This window comes from Mchenga conophoros, linkage group LG6, assembly GCF_057382185.1.
Source record: "Mchenga conophoros isolate Kocher_MC1m ecotype Shallow Benthic linkage group LG6, M_conophoros_male_GT1.1, whole genome shotgun sequence".
Taxonomy (NCBI): domain Eukaryota; kingdom Metazoa; phylum Chordata; class Actinopteri; order Cichliformes; family Cichlidae; genus Mchenga; species Mchenga conophoros.
In genome coordinates, this window is record NC_140531.1 from 34,906,734 (window position 1) to 34,919,084 (window position 12,351).

General features: G+C 38.8%; 1 protein-coding gene across 1 annotated transcript; it reads right to left on the reverse strand.

Moving 5' to 3' along the window:
• Nucleotides 1-1,156: 1,156 nt before the first annotated feature.
• On the reverse strand, nt 1,157-11,902 carry pld5 (phospholipase D family member 5). Its single transcript, XM_085278723.1, has 10 exons — nt 11,633-11,902; nt 9,253-9,389; nt 8,753-8,936; nt 8,455-8,563; nt 7,825-7,952; nt 6,591-6,788; nt 5,835-5,986; nt 5,444-5,609; nt 5,232-5,322; nt 1,157-3,612 (listed from the first exon to the last, which is right to left on the reverse strand). The coding sequence occupies exons 1-10, from the start codon at nt 11,663-11,665 to the stop codon at nt 3,350-3,352; spliced, it is 1,461 nt and encodes a 486-aa protein (XP_085134849.1). The 5' UTR covers nt 11,666-11,902; the 3' UTR covers nt 1,157-3,349.
• Between the last annotated feature and the right edge of the window lie 449 nt (nt 11,903-12,351).

Consider the following 12,351-nt stretch of genomic DNA (forward strand, 5'->3'; position numbering starts at 1 on the left):
ATGTTTTGTTCATTTATGATTCCAACAATAACTGTAAATGTGTACAAGTCTACATTACTGCTTTAGAACAGTAGAATGGTGGTTCCTAAAGTGTGGGTTGAGGCACCCTGCTAGGCATCAAAGGTACTGCAGATTGGCTGCAGAAATAAGAGAAATTGTGGTTGAAATTACTCACTCAAGTGAGTATGTACAGTTAGACAGTTTGATTTATAAGACAGAATTCAAATTGGTAATAGCAGGTTAGTTTGTGGTACGACTCATTAATCTGACCTAAATTTTTTTGCTCTTGTACTGAAAGTGGGTCATACATTGGCCTTAACACTAGGTAGCATTAGCAATTTATAGCCAACAGCCTGTGTTGCTTATATTTTTTTGAGTAAAATGTTCAAGGAAATACATCACTTTCATTTTGTTTAAAGTTAAGATTTAAGGCCCCACTGAATTTTCTGATTTGTGAGTGGGCTGCACCACTCTTGACTTTAGTAATTGTTGCTACAGAAAGATACAGAAATTAATTACTCGATATGACATATGATCCTCCACATTTACTTACAAATAAACATTATCATACATTTTTATACAGAAGAATTTTTCTTCTTGTCTCCCATCACTCACAGTACCATGGGTTCAGACGTTTGCTTAAGGACGAAATCTTTAAATGGCTCAAATGAGCAGGAGAAATGAAAACAACTTGGCCTTTAATACATTGCCTAGAAACAAATACTTCTGTTTTTAGTGTACAGGTAACACTTTTCTCTCTCCTTTTTGGGTATTTTCTTGTAAGTTTGCTGTTTGTCTGTCCACCCTTGAGTGGCCAAAAATATTCTGAAAAATATTTTCCTTATTTTCCTTTTTCCACAAACCTTGACTTGATCTCAGAGGATAGATGTTTTATTTGGCCATAGCTCAAATGTGGCCTCTCACCGTATGACAGCTGGGATAGGCTCCAGTCACCCCATGACCCTGAATTGGACAAGCAGTAAATGGGACGGATAGATTAAGCCTTATAACCTGTCTTATCCAAGCATTGTCTGACAGTGTTTGAACAAGCTTGGCTTTGTCAGTCTTTAAGTGCCTCCGTTCAAGCTTGAGGTCAGATATGTCACAGTTTTTAGGTTAAGGACCCAAATATAGACTCAGGATACAGGTGGAATAAACAAAATGCAACTTTATTGGTGGATAAAAGCCCAATAAATAATAAGTTTCATAAATCCAACAGCAGAGGTGATACATGCAAACAAACTAGGAGAATAAACAAAAACTGCAAGCACAGACAAAGAGAAGACAGCACTATGTATACTCACACAGTAAAAGTTAATCAAGGAAATGAGACACAGCTGGGAGGAAATGAGACACTGGTGCACAGAATCAACACAATCACAGGGGAGGAAGAAGGAACTGAATATGAGACACAGAAGACAATTAACGAGTAAAGTAATTCAGAAAGAAAATAACAATAACTAAACTGGGAACCTCAGACACAAAAGTAAATTTAATAAAGGGAAAAGACACCAAAGGAAAACAAAGAGAAAGAACTGAGGAAACGAATAAACTCTAATTAAAAAAACAAAAAAACAAACTCGAACTAAGAACTCAAAATAGCAAAATCATGGGCAATGACAAGATTACTTTGTACCAATCCTTGATGTTCATTAGTCTTAAATATATCTATATCTATATCTGGATGCCCATTGTGATATTAGATATATTCATTAATATATAGTAGAAGTAATTCCTTTGAGCTAGAGAATCTCTTTAACAGGGCTATCACACACAGCTCTGTCTGTGAGCATGGCAGCACTATCCTCCTGTTTGTGATGGGGTCTTCAGTTAGAGGAAATGTGGCATTAAAGGGTAAAGAGTAATTTTTTTCAGATAGTGAAAGACTGTGGGGCTGAACCAGTGTCATGTAGAAGATAACTGTAAATCCCACATGGTTGATCAAATGGACTCCCAGAAAAAAAAATACAGCATGAGCATACTAGATCCACTCTGAGCTGTGTGTTGGGAATTACTAACCTGCTGCAGTATGAATGCATCTCCTTAACCTCCTAGGACCTGGCGTCCACATATGTGGACATCACATTTTGGGTTATTTAGACCAAATTACTCAATTTTGCTCTACAAGGGCCTGATATCCACTTAAAAGGACATTATACTGCTACTGTTCTATCAAAGTTTTAAACGAATATCCTCATATGTGGCTCTTATTTTTCTTAAAAACAAAAATAAGGTAAAAAAAAATCTGGTAATTTTTTGTTTTTACATTCATCGGGCCCCAATATTCCCAAATATCAAAGAGAAATTAAAAATGCATGCCGTGGAAGAGTTCGGGTCTTAAGAGGTTAAAGATGTAAACCACAGGCCTGAGCACGTGTTTGAAGAACAGAAATTCCTCTTGCTCAGTCGATATAGGTCCCCCCGACCCCTAATTGTTCAGCACAAAGTTACGCCAATGGTCCAGCTCAGGGCAAAACAATCCCAGTCCTGAATACTCCTGCTGTCATGTTAAAAAAGTGTGGGTGTTGTGGTGCTGACCCAAATCTCAAACTTGGATTTGTTAGTAAATTTGTCTTTTTCCAGTTATTAACTGTGAAGTGCTGGTAAGATGAGTCACTTGAGAACTCTCAAATCCTTTATTTAAATTATATATAAATAAATATTTTTAAACCAAAACTATTCAAGGCTTATTTTTTGTCTGCAGGCTTTTGAGCATTTAACTTGCAGCTTATTACTGGCTTGGATGGAAAGACAGGATAAGGCAAAACATACCTATAAATACTTTTGTTCTGTCAGCAATACAAATTTGTATAGTGAAACATTTTGGGCACTAAACATACCAGCAGACTGAAATAAAAACAACACCAACAAGGAAAAAGCTATGTTTTATGAAGACAGATGAATAATTTAAGAGATATGATGAACAGAATAAAACTACTGCATATGCCGGTGTGTGCCATTTCAGGATCTGACCTGATTACAGTTGCAGCCAAACTGTAGATTTAAAAACATATAAAATGCAATGAAGGACTTAAAAATAGTGGATGTATGTAAACTGTTTTGGTGGGTTACACATAGAGAGAATTGTTTTTGTCACATTGCTTGTGCTAGTATATAGTTAATACTGAGTTAATACTGAGATATTGCTTTTGGTATGCATGCAGTATTACATGCTTATATAACAGTCAACAATTAAACATATATTATTATAATACTGAGTCAAAGCAATACTTTGGCAAGTCATACAGTATAGAGTAGGTTTACATTCTTATTTGTGTACATATTTGTAAGATCTAGCATATTTAGGCTTATGGGGCTTTAAGACATACTGGGAAAAGACATTTTGTGCTTATAAATATAAAGGGTAGTTCCATTCATTTTCCTCCTTAGTTTCCATATATTTTTTTCCCTGTTGCAAGTTTCTGTATTTTCCCTGCTGATCCTTGACTCCATGTCGGCTCTGAGCGTAGCGGGACCTCCAGTCCCTTTCAAAAGTAGCTTTGACATGTTCCAGGATTGTCACTCCTCTGTCTTCAGCACTGCCGTTCATTTTGACCACCAATCCAACTCCTGCATTAATAGCAAAATCACTGCCAACCCAGTCATGGTTCCCTGTGAGCGACAAAGACAACAGTGTCAGATAGCGCCCGTAAAAGTCATTATTTAAAAAGAAATAGCTTTACATTACTGTATCTTGAATCTTGATATGTGTCTGCATATGTATATACCACTTGGTGCTTGTGTGTCTTTGGATGAGCGAGTAAGAATCAAATATAGCAGTGCTAGTTTAGTTTAGCAGTCTTAGTTAAAAGACATGTCCCCTGTTTCACAAAACATCCTCTCCTGAACTGTTTCTTGGAAAAGCACAGTAACTTTCTGGAATTTTCTCACAAACCTCTGTGATGATATGACTTCCCATAAAATGTACTGTAGCTGTAAGGATTGAACTAGCCATATGTGAGACACTTTGTGGTTGTGACTTGTCCTTTGACTTAAAGCAGCGGTCTCCAACCTTTTTTGCGCCACGGACCGGTTTATGCCCGACAATATTTTCATGGACCAGCCTTTAAGGTGTCGCGGATAAATACAACAAAATAAAACTAGTACCGGTACCGAAAAAAAGAAAATTTATTCATAACACACGTGAAAAGACCCAGGAAAACCGAGTAAACGATAAAGACGATAACAAAATAACGCTGAAAACCGATAAAAACCCTGAAAACTATACATTTCACACCTGAGCCTCAACTCTCGCGGCCCGGTACCAAACAACTCACAGACCGGTACCGGTCCGAGGCCCCGGGGGTTGGGGACCGCTGACTTAAAGTATTTATCTGAAACTCACAGTCTTTTATTTTCTTCTCATCTTGCTCGTTGTCTTTTCTTGTCTATATGCTCATAAAGCAAGCCAATACAGCAATGTTTGAGCTATTGCTCAAGTTAAAATGTTCAAGTTTTATACATTTTGCTTTGGTATGTGGTATGACTCACTAAACCCAGCTACTAAAAAAGCCAATAAAAATCTGTACCTCAAAAAATTTATTTCCCACTGTTTTGTTTTATATTGAATTAACAAATGCAATGTAAGATGATCTTTTATTTCCCTTTGGACAAACAGGCTCATTGTCCCATTTCAATCTTTGGATAAAGCTATGATAAAATAGATACCTCCTGGCTATAAGTAATAAAAACAAAAAGAGAGTGGTAACAGCATACTTATGTATCTCATAGCATTTTCCAGTTGAACATCTGTTAAATGCCAACCCTAACTTAGTATGCTTGCTGACCTTCTTCATCCCTTCATGACCACAGTGTACCCATCTTTTAAAGCAGTTTCCAGCAGCACTCACTATGTCACAAAGCTCAAATCTTCTTGAACATGACAATGAGTTCACTGTTCTCAAATCTCCTTTACAGTCACTATTCTAAATAAAGTAGTGCACCTCTTGGGAAGTCGTGGAACAGGACATTCTTATCACATGCTGCTTGATAAATCTACATCAACTGTTTGATGCTTTTATGTCATTATGGACAAAAACCTTTGGGAAATGTTAACATTAAGAATTAAGGTAGTTTTGAAGGCAAAAGGGGTCCAACTCCATACTAGCAATGTGTACCTAATGAAGTGGCCAGTTAGTCTATGCATATTTTTGTTGTCAAAAACTTTATATTAAGATACTTTGAAACCTGCACCTCAATAAAAACCCCAAAACACACATTATATTTCCTACCAATGTAGACTGCATTGTCGGTCACCATGTACTTGTTGTGGTTGAGCCCAAGCTGAATGTCATCGTTCTGCTCCTTGTGACTAAAAAAACGCTAGAAAAAACAACAATTTAACAAAAAGCATGTATAATAAGAAATAATAATTCATAAGTGCAGTATGAATTAAAACTTGTCCATGAGTAGTTAAAACTACAGGTGTAAGTGATTCGCTTACCACTTCCAGGGAACAATTGTAAAGCTGAACGCAGAGTGACTTGAGGGAGGTCACAAAATTAAAGGTGAGTGGATGAGTTTTCTTCCAGAAGCTTATGAGCAGACGAACTTTGACCCCTCTTAATACCACAGCTTCTCTGATGACTTCATCGATAGACGACCAATACCTAAAAATCCAACTAGTGTTATTATTGTGGACAATGCTTTTCAGTCTAAAGATACTGAAGGGCATAGAGTTCGAAAATTCCACGTTGCTATATTCTGGGTATATTCTAGTTTGCCATGAATTGTGTCGTCTGATACAGACACACATGTACAGTATGAATGTAAAATGACCTCATAAATGTTCCTGTAAAAAGGATTTAAATGTCAAAGCTTGCCCCGGCACACACCTTGTGACTGAGGTTCCTCTGAAACTCCTTTTCACCAGAGGGAGATAGTCTGTCACTGATATGAAGATAAATGTCTTTGCACTCTGAATGACTTGATAGATGGCATCTACATCTCGGGTGCGATCTTTGGAGCAGAAGAGTTCAGGAGAGGTCTACAGAAAGGACAAGGCATGTTTGGTCCCCAAAATTATGTAAAAATCACAAAAATGAAACAACTGAGACACACGGTTAAAGTTTAGGATAACTTTCAAAAATGTGTGTGTTTCAATTCAACAAAGAATACACAATCCACTAATAAAAATAGGTATATACATTTCAATGTAACATTTCTGCAGAGAAAAAGGAAAGAAAACAAGAAAGCACATTTCAACGACCATTTATCATTACTAGAATAAGTGGGGCAAAAGATCAAGGTTGGTTTGCCAACAGCCTTGACAGTATGGCTCCATTAGTTTCCTATAAGATGATAAATGTTTTAAATGTAGCTGATAAATGTCTTGTCGCTTTGAGAGCAACAAGATTCATTAACGTAGTGAGATATTCAGACTCAAGTTGCTCCTTAGTGCGATAATAAGATGATTAATCATTTTCTGTTTATATTTGTTATTAATATGTAATAACACTCTTATAAAGACATTCACTATAAGCCCCGAGGCAGGAAATTGGTGCCTCAAGAAGTATATGAACCACTGCATTTTGTGAAGAATTGATTTATGTATGCACTAAGTCCTGTAACATAAGAAAGCTGTTACTCACAGACACATAAGCGGTGGCGGGGGTGGAGTTAAGTTGTAGCTGCAGGGCATTGTTCTTTCCATAGAGAGCAGTTACTCTCTTTGACCAGATGGAGGGGATGTAGTCCCTTTCGTGGAGCTGCCAGTAAAATGAAAAGACTCGGTGGAGGTCCAGAGCCAGACAGCTGCAGTTATACACCACCACCCCCAGTTCTTTCCTCTGTGGTGTGTGAGAAAGAAGTAGGAAGAGGTGATGCAGCAGAAAAGTTAAAATATTGAGTGTGCTCTGCAGACGTTATAGAGGGTATAAAAGAATTAAAGAAAGGGACTGAGTTCAGAGAGAGAATAGTAACGTTTCATGGATTGATGATCTTCTATTAATTTTCAGATTAAATAGGATAAAAATGAAGAGCGAAAGGTACTATTATAGAATATCACTAATTTAAAGGTATTTAGCCAAAAATAATATATGATAAAATGATGCTAAAAGAGGAAAAAGAGGAAAAGTCAAGACAATAACAAAGGCAATAAGCTGGATGTCATCATAGATATATAATCATTTCAAAGGAATCTGTCTAAAAGCGAATAAGCTGGATATTATTCCAGTCCTACCAAAGAATTTAAATAACTGGAGCACAAGCAGGCTAACACTGCAATCCACAGAGCTGCTAGTGTGGGTAAAAACAACAAAATGAAAGAAGAAGAGACAGATGTCCTAAATACATTCTTGTCTGCTCATTAAATAGATGGCAGAAAATTTCTTTTGTGTTTGGTGTTTCTGTTTTTTGTCTGTTTCTTTTTTAACGTGTGCCCCTGAAGGAGGAACACAGAGGTTTCAGTTTGTTACCACAGAGGGTCAATTTCAGACATATGTGTCTGGCTTGCAGTGCTTACTATACACATCCAGTGTATGTGTGCTATTCCTTCATTCCTTCTTGCTCATTGTGACTTACACTCATACAGCAGTCCTACCTCCAACCAGTGCTGAAGCACCAAAAAGGGCTGGGCAATCACTTCAGGTTACAGTATGCTAATGCATTCTGGTTCCTGCTCTATTATGAATTACATACTAAATGAAAAGTGAAATGCTACTTGTCTTTCTGACCATCTCAGACAACAACCTTAAATCATTCCTGATTTCTGTTGGCAGTGCTGCAGTACCTGCATAAAGAAGTATAAGAGGAAAGCGTGGCTAATTTACATTATGTGTTACTCTTTAAAGACCCAGCAAACCAGATGCTGATGTGCGCTTTTACCTTGGAGAGTGACCTCCAGTCCATATCAGCGCTCCCGATGTAAATGTGCTTCCGATCCACTATCCAGAATGAGGAATGGAGTCCGCCTCTGGTAAAAAGTGTCATGTTAACAAAATGAACCTCTGCATCTAATCCGTGTGAAGGATAAAAAGAGACAGAAAAGAGAGAAAATGAAAAGTTTAAGAGAAAAAGAAAGAGAAAATTGTGTAAATCTGACAGTTGGCCTTGTACTGTCTGACAAGAACAGGGGCCAACGCAGGCAGTCTGAAAGGCAGTATTTGACAGGAAACCAGACTGTACATTTTCATCCATTCAAGGTTTTTTGGCCTTGATTGTGAAGTCTGGCAGATGCATATGGTGTAGAGCTCCTGGGTGCTGCTGCATGCTGTAAATGCATCTGTTTTCCTTGAGGCAGGTCATTGATATTTCATGCCATACCTACAGTGTGGTTCTGCTGTCCTAAAGTGGGTTGCTTAAGAAACTCAACTAAATGTATCCTGGAGGATGAGAATCTCGTTAATAAAACTCTATAGGGTTGTCGGATGAATTGTAAATGTATATCTTCGTTGTTGTTTGCCAAAGTGACACAACAAATTGCCTTTCTGAAATAAAAATGCCACATCCACTCACTGTGTGCTGCCAAGGCCTTCAGCTCAGTCGAGTTTGTCAGACTACTGGCAATCTTCAGCTTAACCCCACGAGATTTTAGCCTGAGCAGTCTCTGGAACAAAAGCTGACCCTGAGGAAGAGAATGATGTTCTGTGTTACTGTAGCGCAGCGACTGACCAATGTTCCTGCATTTCTTTTAGAAGGGCAGCTCTTATTTCGTTGCAGGAATAACCTTATTAAATTGCATTTGGTTTTACAGATCAAATGGGAAATGCAATTGGCTCATTGTTCTACCGGACTGGTTACTGTGACTTTGTACCTGTTTGGCGGGGTTTGGGATTGTCTCCAGGTCCCAGGAGTTTAAGTCCCAGGCAGATGACACCACTTCAATTGAGTGCTTCGCCTGGTCCAACAGTGTGTGAAAGCCAACGGAGACAGGAAGGTGGGGTCTGCCATCCATGGAGAAAGAGAGGTCGTCTGGAATGTTCTCCACAAGTACAATGCTGAAAATAAAAGATTCCTTCAGTGTCTGGAGCTTTAAAGAGGAACACCACCAACACAACAACCCAGCAGCTCAAAGCCTTTACACATAAATCCTTTTATGGGTCTAGATTTTAACAATAAAAAGTGAGGTACAGATCCACATCAGAAATCTCTACCAGAATTAAATAATGAAATAGTAATATGTAATTCTGAATTGGTAATGATTGAGTCCAGATTAAGACTATGTTGAGTTAGTAGAGACAGTCGCTGTGAATACACTGTGCTTTACATGAATGGAACCTCCACAATTTCCTTTAATCTTGCGAAACATCCTACTGGCAGTCTTTGCTGCAGTTTTCCTCGGTGATTCCATCTTCATCGTCCCCCCAAATGTCCACAGATGAGAAGATCAGTGCTACCAGAACAGCAAAGCAGCAAACAAGGGCAAAGATGGCAATGCACTTCTGCTGGGTCTGGAAGATACATTAGAAACACACACGACACTAACAAATGTCAGACACAATGTTTTATTTCTGGAGGGGTTTTTTTTTTTGTGAACAGTGCTGCAGTAACTTTTCTGCTTTTTTTGTGTGTCCCTTTTGTGCACTGTGGGCACATAAACACTTGTGCAATGTGAATAATGACGATCAAAATAACAACTATGGCCTTCGTTTGACAGCAGAAACCTTGCTTTGATAACCAGTATACTGCAGATTTCAATGCTCTGGAGCAAAAAATCCCCCAGCTTCAACGATCCCACTTTATGCTACAGAGCCGGACAAGTGAAGTAGAACATTCTCCAGCTGACAGCAAATTGATGCACACTAAATCCAGTCTATAAGGTGTATTGGAAAGTGCAAGTTTTTGCTTCTCGTCATACCGACTGCTTTGTTGTCCATGCAATTCCCATCTGAAAAGGGGTTTTATGAGCTCTGTGTCAAGGTGGCAGCCAACGTTACACTTATGTTAAGCAATATTGCAGGCAATATTTGTGCGCATGTATGTGTGTGCAGTGTATGTCTGTAGGGTTTGTAATATAGGTAGAGTGACAGTCAGTATGAGGTCAGAGGTTGTAATGTTGGAGCCCTGATCCAGCCTGAGGAGTCTTGATTTTCACAGTTTTAAAAGTGCACTTAGGCGTTTTTGTTTTGTTTTGTCAGTTGGTGAGCTGTCAACATCACATTACATATTCTCTTTTGTTGTGTTCTATCAGTCAAATGAATTGCATCCCACTGATTATCTTGGCAGCATAAGCAGGGGGTTTTTCCTTAAAAAGAAAATTTCCGTCTAAAAATTCTACAGCTTTTATTAAAAAAAATAAATAAATAAAAAAAAGCAATTCAGCATCAAAATATAGAAATATGAACAGCAGGAGGTTTGTGGACTCAAATATTGCCTCGGGCAGTGAGGCTGAAAGACAGGTGCTAGCTGGGTGCACCATACACTCTTCTGTTGGCCTCTGAGGCCATTGAGCTCTTCATTACATTTAGCAGAGTCAAGGACCATGCTTAACTTGTGGATGTGCACATGGCTGGGAGGAAATGAACAGAACTGACAGTGTGAGATAGGTCAGCCACTTACAGAAGGTACTGATGCAGTATGTCGCTGTAAAAGGACAACAACACATCTAATATACAGGAAAAAATAGCCTAATATGGCAAGGAGTGAATAGATAGCTGTTCCAATAACTACTAAATAATTTGATCCATCCATTCGCTTCTGTTTATCTATTTTAGGGTCGTGGGTGGCGCTCGAGCCTATCCCAGCTGTCTTAGGGTGAGAGGAAGGGTACACCCTGGTCACCAGTCTTTCGCAGGGCTAACACATAGACACAGACAACCATTCACGCTCACATTCACTCCTGCACTCAGACCTATGAGCAATTTAGTGTTTCTATTTAACCTAACCCCCACTAACTGCATGCCTTTGGACTGTGGGAGGATGCCAGAGTACCCGGAAAGAACCCACACCAACTTGGGGAGAACATGCAAACTCCACACAGAAAGATGCTGGCCTGATGGTGGAATTAAACTCAGGACCTTCTTGCTGTGAGGCAACAGTGCTAGCCACCGTGCTGCCCTAAATAATTTGAATTATTGATAAAATAATTATTTATCAAGCAAATATTATGTGAGTGGTTACAACTTCTGAATACTTCCAGTTTGGACACATTTGATTGGGTTCTGGGCAATTGTTTTTGTAATTTATTAAGTTATTTTCTTAACTTTTGTAATGTTTGCTACTGCATTTAAAACAGTGTTTGTAATTAATAAACTTATCTTACATAATTGTTGAAAAAAAAAGCAACATTTCCAGCTCTTATATGCTAATAGTCTCTTTCTCAAAATTATTTTACATCAGATGTTTTTTGGTGGCAACTGCAACTACTGTGCACCGAGCTATAAGGATGGCTGTGTTATTTGCCATTTTGCATCATTTAAAGACTAAAGGAGAGACTGATTTATATTAAAAAAAATCTTGGATAGTAAAAAACACTTTGACGAAAACCTAAAGTTTTGATATACATATGAGCTTTTAGTTTTAATATGGTTTAAAAAGATAAGGAATTTAAGAGTTTAATCAGTCAGGCAGTGAAACACTGGTGTACTGAAACCTAGAGAAAAAAGTCCAAGAAAAAACATGCATTGCAATCCACCTATGGCCAAAAGGAGACTAACATTGCCTATTAAATATAGAAAGAGCTGAAAAACATCACCTTTAATGGCTCCTGTGGGGTTGGTCCTGCCATGAGAGCAGCATTCCTTTAAACTACAAGGTGGGAAACAGGAGCTCAGTCACACATCTTTGCCTCTCTTTTCCACCCAGCCCTCAGCCTGTTCAAATCTGATGTCTTCACTCTTGGTCCTTGTCTTCATCCTGCAGGTACCTCAGTGTCCCAAAAGGTCTGTCTGTGTGGGCATCAGCTTCTGGTTTGTTATGTGTCCTGACATGGTTCTTCTAGCAGCTGATTGTGTGTGTGTGTGTGTGTGTGTGTGTGTGTACTTGTGTGTGAACTGTGTGTGCGGTTCACTGTCTGCCTTACAGTCGAAGCGGTGAGAGAGAAGATGAAAGACCAACCCCCTCTTGTTCAAAATGGCCAATAAAGAGCCGTAGCTTTGAGCTCCAGTACCCTCCTCCCCCTCCCTCACTTTCCCTCTTCTCTTCCTTTTCCAGCTGTATTTCCCTCCTTTATCTGCCAAGTGAATAAAACTCATCTGGCAGCAAGCAGTTGGTCTGTGCTTAGAAGGGAGCGATGCTGAAACATGCCATTAGTAAATGTGACAGCTGCAGCAAAACTCCCCCAAAATATTTTGGACTCAGTAGATCGCACATGCCTGCTCACCATACTGTATGCAGGCGCATGCACACCCACACTCAGCATTCACGGTTACACTCAGAAAATATTGAGGCATCTACAAAAGCCCTATAGCTCCC